Source organism: Halteromyces radiatus (assembly GCF_025201355.1).
Source record: "Halteromyces radiatus strain CBS 162.75 chromosome Unknown BX664scaffold_4, whole genome shotgun sequence".
In the NCBI taxonomy this organism is placed as follows: domain Eukaryota; kingdom Fungi; phylum Mucoromycota; class Mucoromycetes; order Mucorales; family Cunninghamellaceae; genus Halteromyces; species Halteromyces radiatus.
This window is the reverse complement of record NW_026251690.1, coordinates 1,806,414-1,826,642: the sequence shown is the minus strand read 5'-3', so window position 1 is coordinate 1,826,642 and position 20,229 is coordinate 1,806,414. Positions and strand designations below refer to the sequence as shown.

Genomic DNA, 20,229 nt, shown 5'->3' with positions numbered 1-20,229 from the left:
TTTTTTTTTTTTTTTTTTTTTACCTTAAATAACATTTCTCCTGTCAAACATGAGTGTTTTATCACCAATCAGTGATTGTCTTTGTCCAGTTCTCCGCCCCTCTCTTTCTCTTTTCAGTGTATGCCATTTCAACCTCAGCTTTTTTTTTTTTTCAATTGTAAAAATCGATTTCGCCCGAGTTTTTTTTTTTTATATATAAATTTCTTTCTTTCATTTTTCTTTTTTATTGTTTTAACGTCTTTTTTTTTCTATATATATATATATTGTTTAGAATCATGGCATCAGTAGAAAATAACCATATTGGAGAAAGAACTCCATTGATAAACAAACAGAATCATGATCATACTCACCACCACCATCACCGATCACCCAGTCGAACAGGATCCATGGTTTCTTATCAAGATGTGTCTTGTGCCAATGTTAGTGAACGAAGTGGTGCTTCCTCTTCTACAAAAAGAAAATTGTGGTTTGCTACTGGTTTAGCTCTTGTTTTCTTTGCTACTGAACTTGTTGCTGGGTACTTGGCTAACTCTTTAGGTAAAATAAGTTGTCACTTTGTCTATTTGTTGTTATTTGTTACTTACTTTTTCTTTTTCTTTTTTTTTTTTTAATGAATAATGAAATAAAAAGCTCTCTTCTCTGATGCTTTCCACTTGTTATCTGATGTTGTTAGTTTCTTGGTAGCTCTTGTTGCTATTTATCTTGCTGAAAAACCTCCTACAAGTCGTAAGTATTAAAATCATGTTTTTTTTATTATTGGAAATCAAACGGCTTAACTTGTTATCTTGTTGTTTTTATTGTTATAGGTCATACTTATGGATTCCATCGTGCTGAAGTGATTGCTGCTTTAGTATCAGTTATTACTATTTGGATATTGACTGCTTTCCTTGTGCGTGAAGCCATTGAACGTGTCAAATCACCTCAACCTATTGATGCTAAATTGGTAAAGAATATGAAAGGATGTCAGTATTTTATATATCCGGTTTATTGATTAGTTTTTATTATATATATAGATGTGTATTACTGCTTCTATTGGTGTTGCTATCAACATTGTGTAAGTCATCCTTTTAATATCCATCACTTTCTCTCTGTGATAACTAACGTCTTTTTTTTTTTTTTTTTAATTAGACTTGCGTATGTTCTTGGTGGACATCATCATGGTCATTCTCATGGAGACGATCATAGTCATGATCATGATCATGAAGATCATAATGATGATGAAGAAAATAATACAGCTGGACAAAAACCTCATCGAAAGGTAATAGAAGATCAATCATCATAAAGAAAGGGAGTTACTAATACATATATTATCTTTTGATGGATTGGCGTATATACAGGAAGCTAACATCAATCTTCGTGCTGCAGCTTTACATGTGATTGGAGATTTACTTGCATCTATTGGTATGTTTTATATATATATATAAAGAGATTAATAAACTAATGTTCGCTTTCTAGGTATTCTGATCTCTTCCATTATCTTATTGGTGAATCCCAAACTTACCATTGTTGATCCTATTTGTACATTCATCTTTTCTCTTTTGGTGCTTTATACTACTTATCATTTGGTGAAGGATTCTCTTGCTGTTTTGATGGAAGGTGTACCTCAACATCTTGATCCCAATCAAATCGAAAAATCTTTACTTCAAATCTCTGGTGTAGTAGCTGTCCATGACCTTCATGTCTGGGTCCTTTCACCTGGTAAGTTTAACCTCATGTGTTTCACCATGGAAATTAAAACTTTTTGATTTATTTACTTTATATAGGTAAAAGCTCTTTGACTGCACATATCTCAATCGATAGAGAAGCCTTCTGTCATTATGACGATATTTTGACCAAGTCTCAAAGAATCATTTGCGATATGTATGGCGTACATCACAGCACCTTGCAAATCGAAAGCGATCAATCCAATTTCCAAAACCACTGTCGACCTCAAATATGTACACCCAGAAACTGATGATTTGTATGAATGAACAATGTTCTTTTTTTTTTTTGTGTGTGTAGTGTATGTGTATTTTGCATAGATACTTTTTTCAGTGATTCCCCTCCTCTCTCTCTCTCTATCTTCCTCTTTTATACAATTTGGTTTTCTGCTCTCTCATTTTCCCTATTCTTCTTACCTATCTGCACTTCCATTCTCTTACTCTTCATGCATTGATTATGTTTTACCATTTCATATTTACTATTTACAAACAATAAACAAAGAATTTATCTTTACATTGGATTTTTTTTTTTTTGGTTAGTTTAGAGAATGAGGGTACCTTACTGATGACTGGAATTGAAAACAAGGTTTCTTCAAGTGTTCCTTCCATCTATAAATAAAAAGAATCACTATATAAATAGTTAAGATGGATCACTCTTTTCTTTTTTTTTTTTTTTTTTTTTTTTTTTGCTTCTTTTTTTTTTTTTCTTTCCTTCCTTACCGTTACAGAATCGAAATTTGAACAGTAACGATAATTCAAATTATCACCTTCATCATCAACAACTAACGAACTATAACCACTATATCAAATATTACAGCAAACAATCATGCCAGAATTTATCGGTGCACTTGATCAAGGAACAACATCAACAAGATTTGTTATTTTTGATAAAACTGGAACAGTGATCACTTATCATCAAGTGGAATTTGAACAACATTATCCTCATCCGGGGTAAGTTTAAGGAGGGGAGGAAGATTGTGCAACAAATAATATGATTGAAATCAACGCAAAGATTTTTCACACGCAAACAATTATGTATAGATGGGTTGAACATGATCCTTATGAATTGTTAGATTCATGTCAAGCTTGTATTGAACATGCTGTTGCAAACTTTGTCAAATTAGGATATCAAACCAACGACATCAAGGGGATTGGCATAACAAATCAACGTGAAACAACTATTGCATGGGACAAACAAACAGGTGAACCATTGTATCCTGCCATTGTTTGGTCGGATGGACGTACACAACAAACGGTCGAACAATTAGAAAAGACATCATCATTAGGTCGGGATGCATTGCGGTCAATTTGCGGTTTGCCACTTGCTAGTTACTTTTCTGGCGTCAAATTACGTTGGATGCTCGATCATGTACCGGCCGTCATGCAAGCAAAGGAAAATCATCGGCTAGTTTTTAGTACTGTCGATTCTTGGTTGATTTATGTAAGTACATTTACAGCGAGTTAAAAAAAAAAAAAAGGAGTATGAAACGCAAGGACTGATATTTTTTTTCTCTCTCTCTCTCTTTTTTTTTTTTTTTAAAAAAAAAAAAAAAAAAAAAAAAAAAAAAAGCACCTTACAGGTGGTTTAGATCATGATGGTATCTTGGTCACTGATGTCACTAATGCTAGTCGAACAATGTTAATGGATATTCATTCTTTGAAATGGAGCGAAGAAGCAATCAAGTAAGTGTCATTATCTGCCATCCATCATCACATAACATCCATCATCATCCATCATCCATCATCCATCATCCATCATCCATCATCCATCATCCATCATCCGTCATCCATCATCCATCATCCATCATCCATCATCCATCATCCATCATCCATCATCCATCATCCATCATCCATCATCCATCATCCATCATCCATCATTCATCATCCATCATTCATCATTCATCATTCATCATTATGAAAACAGGCACTCAATAAAAAAAAAAATTCTATTTTATAGATTCTTCGGATTCGAGGGCATCCAATTACCGAAAATTATGCCATCTTCATGCATTTATGGGCATCTATATAAGGGCGTGTTGTCAGGTACGGCGATTGCAGGATGCCTTGGCGATCAACAGGCAGCACTTGTGGGGCAAAAATGTTTTCAAAAAGGGACAGCGAAGAACACGTATGGCACTGGATGTTTTATGCTGTTCAATCTGGGCACTTCAGCAGTGATGTCTAACAATGGCTTACTGACGACGATTGCGTATCAGCTAGGGGCAGATCAACCTGTGATATATGCGTTAGAAGGATCAGTGGCAGTGGGAGGATCATCGATCCAATGGTTACGGGACAATCTAGGCCTGGTGGCTGATCATCATGAGTTGAATCAATTGGCACAATCCGTGGAGGATACGGGTGGAGTGTACTTTGTCACTGCGTTCAGTGGGTTGTTGGCGCCATACTGGCAAGTCGGTGCGAGGGGTACAATTTGTGGATTGACACAATATACCACACGGGCACATATTGCACGTGCCGCCTTAGAAGCTGCTTGCTATCAGACCAAAGCTGTGTTGGATTGCATGAATAATGATAGTGGCACGTCCTTGGTAGCACTTAAAGTCGATGGTGGATTGTCCAACTCTGATGTATGTATGCAAATCCAAGCCAATCTATTGAATGGTGTAAAGGTGATGAGACCCAAGATGAGAGAAACAACTGCCTTGGGTTCAGCCATCGCTGCTGGATTGGCCTTAGGCGTTTGGAAGGATGTAGATGATTTAGCCAATGTGAACATCAAGGATGAGTCTGTCTTTACCTCGCAAATATCACCAGAAACAACACAAAAGCTTTATCAGGGTTGGAAAAAGGCTGTGTCACGATCATTAAACTGGGTGGAATGTCAAGATTGAGATTGCATTTATTTCAATATCTTAAAAAAAAAAAAAATAAAGTGATAACCGGGATTTGAACAAACTTGATAAACTATATAAATTGGGAACAATTTTTTTTTTTTTTTTTTTTGTCTTTCTTTCTTTCACATTCTCATTTATTTTGAAGAGCTATGATCACCATCAGTGATGGATTTTATGACTACTTAGTGAACGTACCTTTACTTAACCGACTTCATTGGCCTTTTACTTGGCAGCTTTTTATCACCAATCTTTTCAACGGCAAGTACCTTAGCGACAATGGTAACGCGTGTGAGTTTCTCAGTATTCTACTCTCAAGTCTGAATATCTTTAAACAGTGTTATCGTCATGTGGATCCTTTTTCGGTGGCTCTTGTGTTTATGGGTGTGGTTGCTACTATTCATTATTTTGTCAGCATTGTTACAAACAACTACAGTCAAGTGGGTAAAGAAAGAAAAAAAAAATAGGAAATAGTGGTATTCTCTCTATCACCTTTTTATTATCAATAGACTAACTAACTTTTTTTTTTTTTTTGCTTTTCTTCAGATAAATCTTGGTCCATCTTACCTTCTATTTATGCATGGCACTTTTTTTACAACGACTATTTGAATCGAGGGACTATTCATCCAAGACTTCTGCTTGGTGCTATTCTTATTACTCTTTGGGGTTTTCGCTTGACATTGAACTTTGCAAGGTAAAATAGATAAAATTAGGAAAAGATTATACTAATATATGAAATATATATATACATATATATAGGAAAGGAGGATATGAATGGAAAGGTCAAGACTATCGATATCCTTATATCAAAAGCAAGATAGGACCTATAGCAATGGGATTATTGAATATCACGGTGATCGCTCCATTCCAAGATACCTTATTATTATTTATGGTCTCACCTCTCTATCTAACCAACCTCACCTATCAACCAGATACAAATGCATCTTTAACCGTTTTGGATTTGGTAGCTACAGGATTATTCACCTTATTCTTGGGAATAGAGATGATAGCAGATGAACAACAATACGTGTTTCAAACGGAAAAGTACTGTTTATTCAAACATATGAAAGGCAAGCAATTGGTGGGTGACTATCATCGTGGGTTCTTGACGCAAGGATTATTCAAATATAGTCGACATCCCAATTTTTTTGCTGAAATGGGTATTTGGTGGTCTATCTACTTGTTCTCCGTCAGTGCTTCAACAGATGTACTGAAGACAATACCAGAGCAAGTTAGTTGGTTGGATCCTTGGACTTGGATCAATTGGACAATTGTTGGCCCTCTGACTCTGACATTATTATTCCAAGGCAGTACGTGGTTAACCGAAGTAAGTTATTAAAGAAAAGAAAAATGAAAATATGGAATTTATTGATTCTTTTATTTTATTTTATTTTTTACCTTAGCGTATCTCGTCTGAAAAATACCCTGAATACAAGATTTATCAACAAAAAGTCAATCGATTCTTTCCCTGGCGCTCATCATGGAAAACTTTATCATCAACAAAACACGATTAGCTTGATTATTTTTTTTTTTGTTTGTTTGTTTTACTCGATTACTTCAACTCAAACACCAATAAAGCATGTCTTACCTTTTTTTTGGATATGATATGGAACCTGTGCAAGAATGGAAAATTTGGATTCTTTTCTTCTTTTCTTTTTTCTTTATATAGTGCATCCCACCGACAATCAATCATCAATATGGACAACAAAGGTTATCAAGACCAATATGCTTCAAATCAAGGTGGAGGTGGATATGATTTGGGAAGCGGTGGTGTCAGTAGTGGATACAGTCAAGGTGGCGGATACAATCAAGGTGGCGGATACAATCAAGGTGGCGGATACAATCAAGGTGGCGGATACGGTCAAGGCGGATACAATCAAGCAGGGTACAACCAAGGTGCTGGATATCAAGGTGGATACAGCCAACAAGGTGGCTATAATCAAGGTGGGTATCCTCAACCTCAACAACAAGGTAAGAAATCGAAGCAAAACGACATCATTTGGTCATCACACTAACTGCAGTTTGTAATTTGTAGGAGGCTATCCACCGCAACCAGGTAAAAGAAAGAGAAAAAAAGAATCATCATCAATCATCGCACTAAACTTATTTTGTCTTTTATAGGAGGCTATCCATCTCAACAACAAGGTAAACAGAAATATTCATATTCTTTTAGATATGCACGCATTCTATCTCCCTCTTCTTTTTTTTTCTTCTCTTGATATCTATCATGTTCACCTTATTTTTTCTTATTTTTTTTATTTTTATTTTTGTCTTTGTGACTGATCATAGGTGGATATCCCCCTCAACAACAAAGCGATATGTGTGGCAAAGGTTTATTAGCTTGGTAAAGATATGAAATATTACTTCATTTGATTGGATATATTCAATTTTTTTTTTTTGTTTAGTTGTGCTGGTGTTTTATGCTGTTGTTGTGCCGAGACATGTACTGAGCTATGTACCATTATGTAGTGATTCTGTTTTTTTATCCGATTCCTCCTTCCCCTTCCTTCATCTCACTTGATTTTATTTTATTTGTTATATTTTTAATAAAACGTACATTTCTTGATCTATGGTAGTGTCTATCGTGATGGGTAATGCAACGAGGCGAGTTTTTTTTTTTTTTTTTTTTTTCTTCCTCTCATCTGTCTAGTAACGATGATCTAATACCGATGCACTCTATATCATAAAAAAAAAAAGATGATATTTCTATCAAATAAGCCCTCCTCGTTCTTTTTGCATAAAAATACACAGATATATATATATATATATTTCAAAGAAACACATGATACCAAACCACTTCATTCCTGTTTATTTATATATTTATTTCACAAAAAAGGATATAAAAAAAAAACTAGACTAAGTATACCAAAAAGAGGAGGATTCAACTACCACTAATGGAGGAAAGAGAAGGTAGTAAGAGATCATCATTGCTTGCCATCGCCACCCTTGGGTAATAGACTTGCCTTCAAGAGTTGGACACTTTCAGGAGACGCTTCTTGATGGAGATAAAAACATTGATCGCCTACAGGACAAGAACCACGGGTATGGAAATGCCTACAAGGTGTCAATGTTTGTTCTAGTTCGTGTCGTTGATCGTTGGAGATTTCGGTGTGAGAAAAGACGCAGGTTTCGCCATTGGTACAGTATCCCTTGAAATGGTAAAATCGACAAGGTCCCGTCATTTTGTGTAATTCCTTTCGACTCTCCTCCGTCAGTGGTGCATGTGAGAATGGACAGTGATCGCCTGCATCACAATGACCTCCTACAAAAAGAAATCGACATGGTTGTAATTGCAAATCCTATAAATAAATGGAATGAGTATATCTATACATCACTTAAAAAATGAACTTACATGACTGAAAATACAATTTTCTCCATTGCCGCAAGATCCACTTTTGTAAAATCGACAAAGTACTGGAATTTGTTTCTTTTCATGTTTGTATCGACAGGAATCACCATGTCCACAGCTGCCACGTAAAAAATACTTGCATACTCCATCTGTTGATGAATCTGATGGTTGTTTCTGTTCCTTGTGGTCTATATTGGTAAACTGAGAAGAAGCCATATGTTGTTTAGGGTATCTATGTTGTTGTGTTTTTTGCTGTTTTTGCTGAAGGTGATACTGATGAGGCGTTTGAGGTTTGCCGAGTACTAAGAAGAAGAAGAAGAAACATTAAATTAATAGGTATTTTCATCTTCATTATTTTTAATCTTACTTTGTTGAGCCACTTTGGCAAGATCCATCTTCTGATCATGTTGTTTCTATATATTTATAATCATTTTAGTATTCATCATTTATGTTCTATTATCTTCATTAGTCATCTTTTTTTTTTTTTTACCTTTGTAGATTGTTGAGATGTTTCATGTATAGACATTAATTGATCAAAATTCATATCGCTTGTCAATTCCTGTTTTGGTTTCTAAAAGATACATATGAAATAAAAGGTCATATTAGTAGGTATTTGCATTTTTTTTTTTTTATATACAACACTATTTGACTGTACTTACTTTTTTTGCCTGATCTTTCATTTGCTTCCTTCGCTTCTTATTATTATTATTCTGTGATTGTGATTTGTTGTTGTTGCCTTTTTGATTGCTGATAGGTGTCATTGCCTTTGTAACATTCCGTTGTAATAAAGGTGGCATCGAAGGAAGTGATGCCGAGCTACCATTCAAATGACCTTTCGATAAACTGTCCATGAGTTGTGAAACAAACGCAGCATCTTGATCAGAGATGGCGACTTTTGTGATTGGATTAGTTGTTTCTGCTGCTGACGATGATCGATCTGATGTAGAATTCATAGGTAGACCTTGTTGTTTCACTACTGGGTCTGTGGTGGTAGGAATATCGGATGGCTGATTGTCTCTATGTGATATAAGTGGTACATCGGTTGTATGAGTGGTGGTCATAGTATTAGATGTTGACTTTTTGGATTCATGAAGTGCTAAAAGTTGATCAAAATCCATATCATTGCTACCATGAGCATCATAAAAATCATCAGGCTAGAACAATAACAAAGAAGAAGAAAAAAAAAAGTTAATTAATGTCCAGATCTAATTTCTCTTTTTCATTTATTTACCTCTTGAGATCTATCCAACTGTCTTATTTTCCTCTTTTCCCGTACTCGTTTCATACGTTGTCGTTTGCCTTCTTTCTTTCGATGTCGCAGTTGTTGATCATTTGTAGAACTTTCTGGAGTTGGTAAAGTAATTGGGGGAGATAAAGGTTGTTGTGACATGGATCGAAAGTGAGAAGACGTAGTATTGTTCTCACCATCTTTCTTGACTATGTTTGTCGTCACTGTTGGCGCTGTTGTTAATTCTGAAGTTGTCCCAGTCGTTGTAGTTGAAGTTGTTGAAGGAGGAGTTGAACGATCATTGATAATGGTGTTTGTAGCTGAATGAGAAGAGTTTTCATCACTAAATAGGCTTTTGATAAAACTGAGATCAAGAGCAGGCATAAGGAAGAAATGATAATTATAATCAGATAAAGGAAAAGAAAGGAAAAAAAAAAAAGAAAAGAATCATCTACATAAAAAAAAAAATTGACTTTTTGAGATCCCGCTTTCGACTCTCTGGCAGAACTTTGTCATATTTCATCCAATAATGATCATCATCCAATAAAATTACCACCATTAGGTTCCTCTGCAAAAAGTAGTTTAATATCATCTAATATCATTTTATCGCTTGTCTTGCCACCGAATGTACAATGAGCAACTGAAAAAAATCATCAATTTTTTCAAAAATTGCCTGATGACCCCTCGACGATTTATTTTTACAGCCAAAGTTTGGCTGAGGAGTTCCAAATTTTTGGCTGTAAAATCAAAAAAATCCATCCCATTTTTTATCCTGTATACAAGCGTGCAAGCAAACTTTGCCTTTCACTTTCTCACTCAAAAAACCATCATCATCACACCAAATTTGATCAGAACATAAAACGAATTATTTATTGAACTTTTAGCTAATGAATCTGATAGATTACTGTTGCATTTATAGAAAGTAATTTTTTTAAAAAAAAAAGAAAATAAGTATTCATATTGTCATCCTTGTCCCTATCATCTTAACTGGCGTGATATTTTCAACCTCCACAAAATATCACCTTAAAATTCAAATATTCTTGAAAATATATTATTCAATCGTTTAATGAAAGAAGGGATCAAAATATATCATCCCGTCATCCCATCATCAGATCATCACAGAAAAAAAAAAAATTGTATGCATAAGGAATCAAATTGTTTATTTCTATCAAGTATCCATGTACTATTTCTAAACTAAATTTCTAATTGATCGATTTGTACACCAAAAGTACCATCACCTAACACAGAGATTGTAACGTCTGTCAAATAGGATACAATATGATCTGCACCAGCTTGCTTTAATTGTTCTGCTGTATGAGTTGTAGTACAAGCGATCACTGTCATGCCAGCCGCCTTTCCCGCCTTAACACCTATTCAAACATTTACCCAAAGATGTGATTAGTTTGAAGATCATTTTATTCCCCAATCATTTGTTTCTTACCAGCAGGAGCATCTTCAAATACTACACAATCAGTTGGAGGTAGATTCAATAATTCTGCCGCTTTCAAATAACCTTCAGGATGAGGTTTACCATGAGTCACCTATATAAATAAAAAAAAAAAAAAAAAAGAAATGAGATGAAATACTAAAAATAGCATCTAAACTAAGGTTCATGCTTACCTTATCACCCGTGGATAAACTCACCGGAATTTGAATACCACATTGTTTAAATCGATTGACAGCCATATATGACGTTCCTGCTGTGCATACACCCCATTTACCAAATGGAATCGTATCTAAAAGAGCTTTGACACCAGGAAGGACTATCATCAAAAAAAAAAAGTTAATAATAATTTCATCCTTTCTTCATTATCATTTTTACCTTTCACGCCATCGGTTTCATCAGCTAGTCGTCTTTCATAATAGTCCACATGTTCTTGAGTTGCTTTTGAAGGTACCCATTCGGCAATGGTTTCAATACTACGTCTTCCATGAGAAGTGGCAAGAATCTAATAAACGTATATAAGTACTAAAGTTCAGAAACATGATAAAGTAGTTTACCTTGACAGGGTCTAAACCATGTTCTTCAGCAAACTGATACCAATGTTTGATGACTAGAGGAGTAGTATCAATCATGGTACCATCCAGGTCAAATACAAACCCTTTGATACCAGCAATGTACTTCTTTGTCGTTGAGGTCATGTTGTATGATTCTTAAAAAAAAAAAAAAACTGAAACAAAAGAAAGAAAAGAAGAAAAAAAAAAAGGAGAGAATCCCCGTTTTTTATTTTTTTTATATATACGTTCCAAAGTGGGGCTGAATACTGCGGGATTTGGTCAATTGTCCCGATTGGACCAAGTTTCTGCCCTTGTGTGGATGGATGAAGCATATTTATAATAAAGAAAGTGATTACATAAAAAAATGGGAACAATAGTTTTTGTAAAATGATATATTTTATTTTATTTTAAAAATTAATTAACTAATGTGAATGTCGATGACGATGTGATTTCTTGATATCCTTCTTCTTTTTGCTTTTCTTTTCTTTCCTGTCTTTTTTCAATTTCTTCATTAAGATCGGATTATCTACCATTGATTTCAAAGCTGCTTGTTGTTTTTGTTTGATAGCAAATAATGGATCTTCTCTAATCTTTGCTTGAATATCCCGTTCTGTATTAGCATTTGCATTGGTCAAAGCAAATCGTTCGTTAGCATCAGTCGTTGTCTATAAAATGATCAATTTAGTAAGAATACAGATAAAAATGATATATATATTACCGTTTCATTTGCAACTTTGTTTCGTAGTAAATCATCCACATTTTTCTTTCCAAGTAAAAAGTCTTCCATTTCACTACTACCGGCTTTTGGTCCATTTGAACTAGGAGCTGCATACATCCAATCAAGTTTGTCCGATCGTTTTCTAAAGAAAAAGGAAAAAGAAGGTTGATAAAATGAATCTAAAAAGTAAATATTATTTACCTTGAACCAGCATCTTCTTGTAATCGTTGTAATTCTAATAATTGTCTTTCTTCTTGAAGTTCTTTTTTCATTTGTTCAATCTTGGCTTGTTCTTCAGCATGTTTCTTTTCTTCTTTCCATAATCGTTCTTGATTTTTGAATGTAGAAGGATGCCAACTTTTCTTTAAATTTAAATCACCACCACCTATTAAGTAATATATTAGATGAGTATATTCTTATTTTTATTCTTATATAGTTCTTACCCATTGTATATATACAGTATTTCTTTTTTTTTTATCAGGAAAAAGAAGAGAAAGAAAGAAATAAAAGAAAGGAAAGGTTTGAATTTCCTTTTTCGCAAGTAATCAAAAAAAAAAAGTCAGCAGTCACTTATCTCTTTTTCTGTCAATGCTATTTCATCCCTTTCTTATGTCATCTCCTCCCTATATGATATAGTCAATAACAAAAAAAAAAAAAAAGGATGATTTGACTTTGAATGTATTGGGAGAAAACAATAGATTCATATGAATTAAATATTTACTTTTAAACTGTAGTATACAAAAAATAAAAAAGTTCAGGTCCAGGTTAAGCTTGCCCCGCAAAAAAAAAAAAAAAAAAAAAAACACCTTGGGCTTCACATGCCATTGGAAAGTTCGACCAATGAAAATAGAATAAAATCCAAGATTTTTCCCACAGTATCAATTTTCGCTTTCTCAGCTTGTTTATCTTTCCCAATCTTTTTTTTTTTTAATCTTTTTCTCTTTCTTTACCATTCCTCCATTCTTTCCCCTCTTTCTTTTTTTTTTCTCTCTCTCTCTCTTTTATCTTTGTTTTCCCTCCTTGACCATTGTTTCTTCTTTTTCAATGCATAGTCAGCGATCTTTGTCATCGCCTACTTTGCCTTCCACTTCTTCCGTCAATCATGAAACCAACCAGACAATGAATTCAAAAACGACACCATCCTTTGAAAGAACTACTGAACTACAAAAAAGACAAAATTGGGATTATGTTATTCGGTCAGGACTTGCTGGTGGTATTGCCGGATGTATGGTAAGAGATTTTATGACCAGTATTTCATTATTAATAACTCATATTATTATTGTTCTATTTTTCTTTTTTTTAGGCTAAAACTGCCATTGCTCCCTTAGATCGTGTTAAGATTTTGTTTCAAGCAAGAAATCCTGTATTTGAAAAATATGCCGGTAATGAATATTAAAAAAAAGAACTCACTTCGAAATACTGACGGTATGGAACATTATAGGTACATTTACAGGAGCTTTCAAAGCTGGGCGGGATATCTTTAAAAATGGAGGTGTCCTTGGTTTATTCCAAGGTCATTCTGTCACTCTTCTTCGAATCTTTCCTTATGCTGCCATTAAGTTTGTTGCTTATGAACAATTTCGTGCTGTAAGTCATGACATATCTATGCACATCTGACACAATCATATGTCTTACATTTTTTTAAATATATATATATATATAGATATTGATGCCGACAAAAGCTCAAGAATCACTTAGAAGACAATTTATGGCTGGATCATTGGCTGGTAAGAATATAGAATGGGTTTGTTGTGATTTTTCTAATTATCATCTTTTTTTTTTTTTGATTATCGTCATCTAGGTGTAACATCAGTATTGTTTACATACCCGCTGGATTTAGTACGAGTACGAATGGCATATGATGTCAAACAACCAGGTACAAAACGACCAAGTTTAATCACAACATTGAAACAAATATACAATGAACCAGCAGCTAGTAAACGGTTTGGAGGATTACATATATTGAACTACTATCGTGGATTCTTACCTACAGTGGCTGGGATTATACCTTATGCTGGAGTATCATTTTGGACTTACCATCTGGTCACCAAGTTTGCTCGGTTCCATCCTACTGCGGCTCCTTATACTTTGGCTGCTATTGAATTTGATTTTGATCCTACTGATGATGATTTGACTCCTAGTCAACAAAGACTTGTGGATAAACCTCCTCTGAAAACTTGGGCTGAATTGGTTTGTGGTGGGGTTGCTGGATTAGTAGCTCAAACAAGTAGTTATCCTTTGGAGGTATACAAAAAAAAAAAAAAGAATTAATTAAAAAAAAAAATGGTTTGATTCATTTTTAAGAGTTGGTTTTTTTATAAATATTTTTATAGGTTATTCGAAGAAGAATGCAAGTAGGCGGTTTACTCAATCCAGATATATTTGTTAGATTCATCGATACAACCAAGGAAATATATAGGATTAAAGGATTCAAAGGCTTTTACGTGGGACTTAGCATTGGTTATCTCAAGGTGACTCCTATGATGGCTGTTAGTTTTGCTGTCTATGAACGAATGAAGCAAATTTTGGATATTGATTAAAAAAAAAAAAGAAGGTAAATATTAAGGATGAATCCTTGATCGAATTTGATAGTAATGTTTCTTTTTATGTCATTATAGAAAACTGTTATTTACTTTTGATACAAAGCTCTTTGCCCTTTTTTTTTCCCTTGATATGTGTATACCCTCGATTTTCTTTAGTTTTGTGTATTATAGACTTTTCTTTCGTTTTAGTTAGTTCTTATCATCCCTTTAGACATTATTTGATTATTATTATATAAATTTTTTTTTTATCATTTGTGTAGTTTTAGAGAACATCAAAACGAATAAACTTTTTATTATTATTATTATTGTTACATATATGTCAAATATGCTGCATTTCTTTGTCATAAAGTCGCGAACCAGAGGTGGCTTGTGAAATCGGCCAATGAAAACCCAAGAAAAATTTTTGAGAGTGGAGGCAAGAGCGGGAACTGGTTCGATATTTAGTATTCCCACTTGTTTATTTATTTTTTTTTTCTTCTTCCTCTTACTTTTTTTATTCATATTACACCATGAAGTTCCTCGCTGCCTACCTTCTTCTCGTCGCCGGTGGTAAGACCGAACCCTCTGCCGAAGATATCACCAAGCTCTTGGGCTCCGTCGGTGTCGAAGGTGATGCTGCTCGTTTGAACTCTTTGCTTAAGGCTCTTGAAGGCAAGTCTGTCGATGAAGTAAGTTAAAAAAATGATTTTAAATGATACAAATTAAATGTCATTTATATTTACTTTTTTTTTTTATATATCAATATAGGTCATCGCTGAAGGTGCCACCAAGCTCGCTTCCGTCTCCTCCGGTCCTGCTGTTGCCGCTGCTGGTGGTGCTGCTGCCGCTGCTGGTGGTGAAGCCCCTGCTGAAGAAGCCAAGGAAGAAGAAAAGGAAGAATCTGATGAAGTAAGTCTTATCATTATTTTTGTTGTTTAGATATCGATTTAATAGAGAAAGAAATGGTAAAAATAGAATGTTACTCACCATCTTTCCCTTTTTAATAGGATATGGGCTTCGGTCTCTTCGATTAAACGCTTCAAGTTTAAATCAAATCATTCATTTTTGTCTACCTCTTTTTTATTTAGTTCCCATCTAATCCTAATAAAAAAAAAACTGAACCTTGACTTATTTTCAAACCTTCGTTGACTCTTTACTTTATTGAAATATGTTTGATGGTGGCTTGTGAACATGGAAATAACGTGGTGAAGGAAAAAAAAAAAAAAGGACCTGTTGGACCATTAATTATGCACTATGGAAACTCATGATAATATTGATGGCTGTGAATTTTGATGAATGATATCAATAGAATAACAAAATGAATAAAAACCTTTTTTTTTTTAACTGTGTACAAAAAGAATACGTAACTATTGCACACTTGGTTGTTTTTTTTTCCAATGGCAACTTAACAGAGTCGGATGCTGAATTACCTTTTCTTTTGTGGGTGAAGTTTTGTTCTTCAAATGACGCCCAGAATTAACTTGTTCTCTTTCTCTCCTTTTTCTTAAAAAAGTTATTCTTTATCTTCATTCTATAATGTCTTCTGAAACGACACCTATTGTTGCGGTAAATATTGAGATAAATTGTTGATCTCTTTAGAGAACAAAAAAAAAAACATTGATGTTAATATTTACCCTTTTTTTTTTTGTTTGGTTTCCTTTTTGTAGCAAACTGAAGAAGATTTATTTGGTGCCAGTGAAAGCGAAATGTCTGACCTTGAGGGTGACCAAGGTAAAATAATGGGATATAAAAGATACTATTCTTTATTTCCCCCTTTTTTTTGGTGACTTATTATTTTCTTTCTACTCGTTTGTCTTATGTTTTAGGATCTGATGATGACTATCAAAAAAACGATCAAGTGGCAACAGCCTCTTCTCCTTCAACCGAAGAACAACGACAAGAAGAACATAATAATAATGAACAAATACCATCCATTTCCAGTCTATCATCTGTTAGTGTACAACGACTACCCTCCTTTAAACGACGGGAACGCACCAAAGAAGAGGAAGAAAAACTTGAACAACTTCGAGAAGAATTACGACAAAAGAGGAGAAATGACGATGGCAATGAAGAACAATCAGATGCTCCAGTCGATCCAAATCAAGGTAAAAATAAAAATAAAATAAAAAATTCGAGGCAATACATTCTTCTAATATAATAACTTGTTCTTAATCTTTAGCTATTCGAGATGAAGTTGCTGATGTATTCGCAAAAGCTCTGAAATCGAGTGGCAAGAAACGAAGAAAGCGAATGGATGGGGATGATTTGAAGGATAGTAAAGACGAAGAATTATCTAATTTATGTGAACGTATGAAAGTAGCTGCGGAAACTGATGTAATCGCCAATGAACAACAAAAACCTGCTGTTGCCAAATTGAAAATGCTTGATGAAGCAATGATAACATTGAACAAGTATGTTTAAAAAAAAAAAAAGATGATGAACCATATATATATATATATATATATATACATCAATACCTGATCTCACTCTTTTTTTTTTCCACATCCTTTACTTTATAGTTCAAGTTTATATGATAGTATTCTGGATAATCAATTATTGGATGCTATTCGTTTATGGTTGGAACCTTTACCAGATCGTGCACTTCCCAGTTTAGAAATTCAGAACGAAATGTTAGATATATTAGATAAACTACCTGCAGCTGCTGAACATTTACGGGAAAGTGGTATTGGCAAGGTTGTTCTTTTCTATAAGAAATCGACTCGTGTGGAAAGTGTAGTGCAACGAAAAGCGGATCATTTAGTGGCAAAATGGACTAGATTAGTATTACGAAGAAGTGAAAGCTATAGGGAACGACCTCATCAAACTCAAGAATATAGCAAGGAAGAAATGTAAGTAATAGAAATCGATTGACACTCAATCGACTTTTTTTTTTTTTTTGTCTACTGACCTTTTTTTTTTTTTAGGTTACATAAACGAAAGTTATTTAGACCTGAAGATGCAGCAAAGGACATGTAAGAAATCACTACCTAAGAAAAGTTTATCTTATTACAACAACAACAATAGTGAAAAAAAAATAATGAAATTTACTCATATTATCTATTCTATTCTACTCTATTTTTTTTTTTTATAGTGATGAAACAAGAATGCATGTCAGTATTCCGCTTCCAGTGGCTCCTGATTATGATATTGTACCTCGAAGTACTGTTCGTGTTGACAAAAGCCGATCATCCAAGGTAGGATATACAAAATAAAATAAAAAAAGTATGATTAACATTTGCTTCTTTTTTGTAGAATCATCCTTTCAAGCGACTTAAGACTAGAATGCGGTCTCTCACTCAAAATGCACAACGAAAGAAGAAGGAAGAATAAGGCGACTTGGACTAGATTAGATGTGTGCAGTAATATCTTATTGTTATTCAATGTATATATGATTATTTTTTTTTTTGTTTTTGTTTTTTTTTTTTTAAGTCATTCAATTCAATAAATCATTTATTTTATCAAGAGAAATATCATATGTAATATTTGCTACATTGTCCTTCGTGGTACAGGATGAGTTTGCGTTCAGGACGGATAAAAGCTAAGGATGAACCATCATCCTTATAACTTTATTAGAAACAAGAAGTTTGTAATTTGTACAAAATGTCCAAAGTAGGATAGTTTTATTTCTAGTCAAAGACATCAATAGAATAGTATATGTATAATGGATAAAGGCTTTTTTTTTCCCTTCAAATAGGAAGAGTAAAGACTAAAAGGAGTATGAGCAGAGGATAATAATGATAAAGATAAAAAAAAAAATAAAAAAAAAAGAAAGTATCAACTAATGGTTATAAACGGAATACGGAGTAATACTATTTAAGCCTTGCTAGAAAGTTGAAGGATGGTAGCTGCGATACGTTGACCATATTCAGGATCAGCACGCTTAAAGTGAGCAAGTTGACGTTCTTGGATATGCTTCTTGGCGTTCTTCAAGTGACCAGCAATGTTGTTCACCAAGTGAGTCTTTTCTTCAGCAGACATGAGACGGTACAAGTCACCAGCTTGGACAAAGTCAATATCTTCCAAGGTGTAAGAATGACGACCAGTGAAACCAGAAATTTCTTCAGCAGTAAAGGTAGAGGCAGCAACGTTGCTTTGATAAGGTCCACCGAAAGTGTTGGGTTCATAGTTGGGAGCACTACCACCATTTCCATTAACAGCCATGAAACCATCGCGTTGGTGATTGATAACACGAGATTGAGGTTGGTTGATAGGAATTTGAGCATAGTTAACACCAAGACGATGTCGGTGAGTATCAGGATAAGAGAATAGACGACCTTGTAACATACGATCAGGAGATACATCAATACCAGGAACAATATGAGAAGGTGAGAAGGCAGCTTGTTCAGTTTCAGCGAAGTAGTTTTCAGGGTTACGATTCAATACCATACGACCAACCGGTTGAAGGGGGTAATCCTATTCCAAAAAAGAAAATACCATGTGATGAGAAAAAAAAAAAAAAAAAAAAAAGACGGAAATAAAACGCCTAATGCATGAATCACCCCATCTATATTTTTTCCTTCTATGTTACACATACCTTGTGGGGCCAAACCTTTGTGACATCGAATGGATTGAACCGATAAGTCTTAGCATCCTTAGGATCCATGACTTGAACATAAACAGACCAAGAAGGAGCTTCACCACGTTCAATAGCTTGGAAGAGATCACGAGTAGCATAATCAGGATCTTCGGAAGCAAGTTTGCCAGCTTCAGCAGCAGTAAAGTTCTTGATACCTTGATCAGTCTTGAAGTGCCACTTGACATACTTGAAGTTACCTTGAGCATCCACCAATTTCAAAGTGTGAGAGGAATAACCATTCATATAACGATAACCATTAGGGGTACCACGGTTGGAGAAAAGGATAGAAACTTGATGAATACTTTCGGGAACAAGAGATAAGAAATCCCAAAAGGCATCAGGGTCAGCAAGATTAGTTTGAGGATTACGCTTTTGAGTATGAATAAAGTCAGGGAATTTGGAAGGATCACGAATAAAGAAGACAGGAGTATTGTTACCAACCATATCCCAATTACCTTCTTCAGTGTAGAACTTGACAGCAAAACCACGAGGATCACGAGCAGTATCAGCGCTACCTTTTTCACCACCAACAGTTGAGAAACGAGTAAAGACAGGAGTACGCTTGCCAATATGACTCAAGAACTTCGCCTTGGTAAGATTAGTAACGTCATGAGTAACCTCTAATAATAATAGTAATAATAATAATAATAATAAAGTGAATAAATAGTTTTTCTTTGATAACTGACATGTTCACTTACCAAAGTAACCATGAGCACCAGCACCTTTAGCATGAACAACACGTTCAGGAATACGTTCACGGTCAAAATGAGCTATTGAAAGAAGAAGAAAGAAAAAAAAAACAATGAATAAAATGATAAATTGACCAATAAATATAAATATGTTATTTACCAAGTTTATCAATCAAGTGAAAGTCTTGAAGAAGAACAGGACCCCATTGACCAGCAGTTTGGGAAGTTTGGTTGTTTTCAACAGGGTTACCGTTGGAAGTAGTCAAAATATTCTTGGACATAATAATGTAAGGAAAAAAAAAAAAGAGGAGGGAAATAAATAAAAGAAAAAGGAAAGGTAAAAAGAAAAAAAAAAAAAGAAAAAGAAATATATAAAAAAAAAAGAGTTCTTAAATATGTATAATTTTGTGTGGGGTCCAAAGCGGAATTTCACACGACAATACCAGTGCCTTGTATTGAAAAATAAAAGCTTTGTCATTTCGTCCAATCATGGTATAAATATACCCACCCCATCACAAATCGAATAGAAAAAGTATATCCTTAGCCAATCATATCACAATCGGGCCTTGGTTAGTAAGCCGATGACACTCTTCA

General features: G+C 34.3%; 11 protein-coding genes across 11 annotated transcripts; 7 read left to right on the top strand and 4 right to left on the bottom strand.

The window, feature by feature from the left end:
* The first annotated feature begins 182 nt into the window (after positions 1–182).
* Positions 183–2,216, top strand: BX664DRAFT_332865 (cation efflux family-domain-containing protein). The gene is made up of 8 exons (XM_051545409.1): positions 183–537; positions 631–726; positions 807–943; positions 1,014–1,054; positions 1,129–1,258; positions 1,338–1,401; positions 1,456–1,698; positions 1,764–2,216. Exons 1-8 carry the CDS (start codon positions 276–278, stop codon positions 1,952–1,954), a joined length of 1,164 nt encoding a protein of 387 aa, XP_051400213.1. The 5' UTR covers positions 183–275; the 3' UTR covers positions 1,955–2,216.
* Positions 2,217–2,382: 166 nt separating this feature from the next.
* BX664DRAFT_332862 (uncharacterized protein) lies at positions 2,383–4,659 on the top strand. The gene is made up of 3 exons (XM_051545408.1): positions 2,383–3,141; positions 3,271–3,383; positions 3,658–4,659. The coding sequence occupies exons 1-3, from the start codon at positions 2,692–2,694 to the stop codon at positions 4,553–4,555; spliced, it is 1,461 nt and encodes a 486-aa protein (XP_051400212.1). The 5' UTR covers positions 2,383–2,691; the 3' UTR covers positions 4,556–4,659.
* Positions 4,660–4,681: 22 nt separating this feature from the next.
* BX664DRAFT_332860 (uncharacterized protein) lies at positions 4,682–6,421 on the top strand. The gene is made up of 4 exons (XM_051545407.1): positions 4,682–4,999; positions 5,102–5,249; positions 5,315–5,882; positions 5,959–6,421. Exons 1-4 carry the CDS (start codon positions 4,708–4,710, stop codon positions 6,067–6,069), a joined length of 1,119 nt encoding a protein of 372 aa, XP_051400211.1. The 5' UTR covers positions 4,682–4,707; the 3' UTR covers positions 6,070–6,421.
* Positions 6,253–7,024, top strand: BX664DRAFT_349766 (uncharacterized protein; the record flags this gene model as incomplete). Its single annotated transcript, XM_051547613.1, has 5 exons — positions 6,253–6,526; positions 6,591–6,611; positions 6,677–6,700; positions 6,845–6,899; positions 6,961–7,024. The coding sequence occupies 5 exons, from the start codon at positions 6,253–6,255 to the stop codon at positions 7,022–7,024; spliced, it is 438 nt and encodes a 145-aa protein (XP_051400210.1).
* A 485-nt stretch (positions 7,025–7,509) lies between these two features.
* Positions 7,510–8,048, bottom strand: BX664DRAFT_241660 (uncharacterized protein; the record flags this gene model as incomplete). Its single annotated transcript, XM_051540230.1, has 2 exons — positions 7,510–7,854; positions 7,908–8,048. Coding segments are annotated over 2 exons (486 nt in total), but the record flags the coding sequence as incomplete, so codon positions are not given.
* A 2,191-nt stretch (positions 8,049–10,239) lies between these two features.
* BX664DRAFT_332844 (HAD-like domain-containing protein) lies at positions 10,240–11,303 on the bottom strand. Its single transcript, XM_051545406.1, has 5 exons — positions 11,134–11,303; positions 10,955–11,081; positions 10,753–10,895; positions 10,574–10,673; positions 10,240–10,502 (listed from the first exon to the last, which is right to left on the bottom strand). Exons 1-5 carry the CDS (start codon positions 11,272–11,274, stop codon positions 10,327–10,329), a joined length of 687 nt encoding a protein of 228 aa, XP_051400208.1. The 5' UTR covers positions 11,275–11,303; the 3' UTR covers positions 10,240–10,326.
* A 204-nt stretch (positions 11,304–11,507) lies between these two features.
* BX664DRAFT_332842 (uncharacterized protein) lies at positions 11,508–12,349 on the bottom strand. The gene is made up of 3 exons (XM_051545405.1): positions 12,292–12,349; positions 12,050–12,233; positions 11,508–11,990 (listed from the first exon to the last, which is right to left on the bottom strand). The coding sequence occupies exons 1-3, from the start codon at positions 12,293–12,295 to the stop codon at positions 11,807–11,809; spliced, it is 372 nt and encodes a 123-aa protein (XP_051400207.1). The 5' UTR covers positions 12,296–12,349; the 3' UTR covers positions 11,508–11,806.
* A 424-nt stretch (positions 12,350–12,773) lies between these two features.
* BX664DRAFT_332841 (mitochondrial carrier domain-containing protein) lies at positions 12,774–14,704 on the top strand. The gene is made up of 7 exons (XM_051545404.1): positions 12,774–13,078; positions 13,152–13,230; positions 13,290–13,435; positions 13,512–13,575; positions 13,650–14,092; positions 14,182–14,402; positions 14,465–14,704. Exons 1-6 carry the CDS (start codon positions 12,893–12,895, stop codon positions 14,386–14,388), a joined length of 1,125 nt encoding a protein of 374 aa, XP_051400206.1. The 5' UTR covers positions 12,774–12,892; the 3' UTR covers positions 14,389–14,402; positions 14,465–14,704.
* Positions 14,705–14,831: 127 nt separating this feature from the next.
* Positions 14,832–15,438, top strand: BX664DRAFT_332839 (60S acidic ribosomal protein P2). Its single transcript, XM_051545403.1, has 3 exons — positions 14,832–15,059; positions 15,139–15,279; positions 15,378–15,438. Exons 1-3 carry the CDS (start codon positions 14,901–14,903, stop codon positions 15,402–15,404), a joined length of 327 nt encoding a protein of 108 aa, XP_051400205.1. The 5' UTR covers positions 14,832–14,900; the 3' UTR covers positions 15,405–15,438.
* A 297-nt stretch (positions 15,439–15,735) lies between these two features.
* BX664DRAFT_132697 (uncharacterized protein) lies at positions 15,736–17,942 on the top strand. Its single transcript, XM_051539816.1, has 8 exons — positions 15,736–15,936; positions 16,038–16,101; positions 16,197–16,475; positions 16,550–16,781; positions 16,890–17,219; positions 17,295–17,342; positions 17,462–17,564; positions 17,623–17,942. The coding sequence occupies exons 1-8, from the start codon at positions 15,907–15,909 to the stop codon at positions 17,698–17,700; spliced, it is 1,164 nt and encodes a 387-aa protein (XP_051400204.1). The 5' UTR covers positions 15,736–15,906; the 3' UTR covers positions 17,701–17,942.
* Positions 17,789–19,961, bottom strand: BX664DRAFT_332833 (catalase). The gene is made up of 4 exons (XM_051545402.1): positions 19,796–19,961; positions 19,645–19,716; positions 18,905–19,566; positions 17,789–18,783 (listed from the first exon to the last, which is right to left on the bottom strand). The coding sequence occupies exons 1-4, from the start codon at positions 19,914–19,916 to the stop codon at positions 18,184–18,186; spliced, it is 1,455 nt and encodes a 484-aa protein (XP_051400203.1). The 5' UTR covers positions 19,917–19,961; the 3' UTR covers positions 17,789–18,183.
* Between the last annotated feature and the right edge of the window lie 268 nt (positions 19,962–20,229).

Coding starts and splice junctions, on each gene's coding strand:
- BX664DRAFT_332842 (XM_051545405.1), bottom strand. Junction 11,991..12,049: donor CAAGAAGATGCTGGTTCAAG/GTAAATAATATT, acceptor CTTTTTCTTTAG/AAAACGATCGGACAAACTTG.
- BX664DRAFT_332841 (XM_051545404.1), top strand. CDS start 12,893: ATGCATAGTCAGCGATCTTTGTCATCGCCTACTTTGCCTTCCACTTCT. Junction 13,436..13,511: donor CTTATGAACAATTTCGTGCT/GTAAGTCATGAC, acceptor ATATATATATAG/ATATTGATGCCGACAAAAGC. Junction 13,576..13,649: donor TATGGCTGGATCATTGGCTG/GTAAGAATATAG, acceptor ATCGTCATCTAG/GTGTAACATCAGTATTGTTT.
- BX664DRAFT_332865 (XM_051545409.1), top strand. CDS start 276: ATGGCATCAGTAGAAAATAACCATATTGGAGAAAGAACTCCATTGATA. Junction 1,259..1,337: donor GACAAAAACCTCATCGAAAG/GTAATAGAAGAT, acceptor GCGTATATACAG/GAAGCTAACATCAATCTTCG. Junction 1,699..1,763: donor TGTCTGGGTCCTTTCACCTG/GTAAGTTTAACC, acceptor TACTTTATATAG/GTAAAAGCTCTTTGACTGCA.
- BX664DRAFT_332862 (XM_051545408.1), top strand. CDS start 2,692: ATGATTGAAATCAACGCAAAGATTTTTCACACGCAAACAATTATGTAT. Junction 3,142..3,270: donor TCGATTCTTGGTTGATTTAT/GTAAGTACATTT, acceptor AAAAAAAAAAAG/CACCTTACAGGTGGTTTAGA. Junction 3,384..3,657: donor TGGAGCGAAGAAGCAATCAA/GTAAGTGTCATT, acceptor TCTATTTTATAG/ATTCTTCGGATTCGAGGGCA.
- BX664DRAFT_332833 (XM_051545402.1), bottom strand. CDS start 19,916: ATGTCCAAGAATATTTTGACTACTTCCAACGGTAACCCTGTTGAAAAC. Junction 19,567..19,644: donor TGGTGCTCATGGTTACTTTG/GTAAGTGAACAT, acceptor TATTATTATTAG/AGGTTACTCATGACGTTACT. Junction 18,784..18,904: donor CAAAGGTTTGGCCCCACAAG/GTATGTGTAACA, acceptor TTTTTGGAATAG/GATTACCCCCTTCAACCGGT.
- BX664DRAFT_332844 (XM_051545406.1), bottom strand. CDS start 11,274: ATGACCTCAACGACAAAGAAGTACATTGCTGGTATCAAAGGGTTTGTA. Junction 11,082..11,133: donor ATGGTTTAGACCCTGTCAAG/GTAAACTACTTT, acceptor TACGTTTATTAG/ATTCTTGCCACTTCTCATGG. Junction 10,896..10,954: donor TGAAACCGATGGCGTGAAAG/GTAAAAATGATA, acceptor TTTTGATGATAG/TCCTTCCTGGTGTCAAAGCT.
- BX664DRAFT_332860 (XM_051545407.1), top strand. CDS start 4,708: ATGATCACCATCAGTGATGGATTTTATGACTACTTAGTGAACGTACCT. Junction 5,250..5,314: donor TTGACATTGAACTTTGCAAG/GTAAAATAGATA, acceptor ACATATATATAG/GAAAGGAGGATATGAATGGA. Junction 5,883..5,958: donor GCAGTACGTGGTTAACCGAA/GTAAGTTATTAA, acceptor TTTTTACCTTAG/CGTATCTCGTCTGAAAAATA.
- BX664DRAFT_332839 (XM_051545403.1), top strand. CDS start 14,901: ATGAAGTTCCTCGCTGCCTACCTTCTTCTCGTCGCCGGTGGTAAGACC. Junction 15,060..15,138: donor AAGGCAAGTCTGTCGATGAA/GTAAGTTAAAAA, acceptor ATATCAATATAG/GTCATCGCTGAAGGTGCCAC. Junction 15,280..15,377: donor AAAAGGAAGAATCTGATGAA/GTAAGTCTTATC, acceptor CCTTTTTAATAG/GATATGGGCTTCGGTCTCTT.
- BX664DRAFT_132697 (XM_051539816.1), top strand. CDS start 15,907: ATGTCTTCTGAAACGACACCTATTGTTGCG. Junction 15,937..16,037: donor AAACGACACCTATTGTTGCG/GTAAATATTGAG, acceptor TCCTTTTTGTAG/CAAACTGAAGAAGATTTATT. Junction 16,476..16,549: donor TCCAGTCGATCCAAATCAAG/GTAAAAATAAAA, acceptor CTTAATCTTTAG/CTATTCGAGATGAAGTTGCT.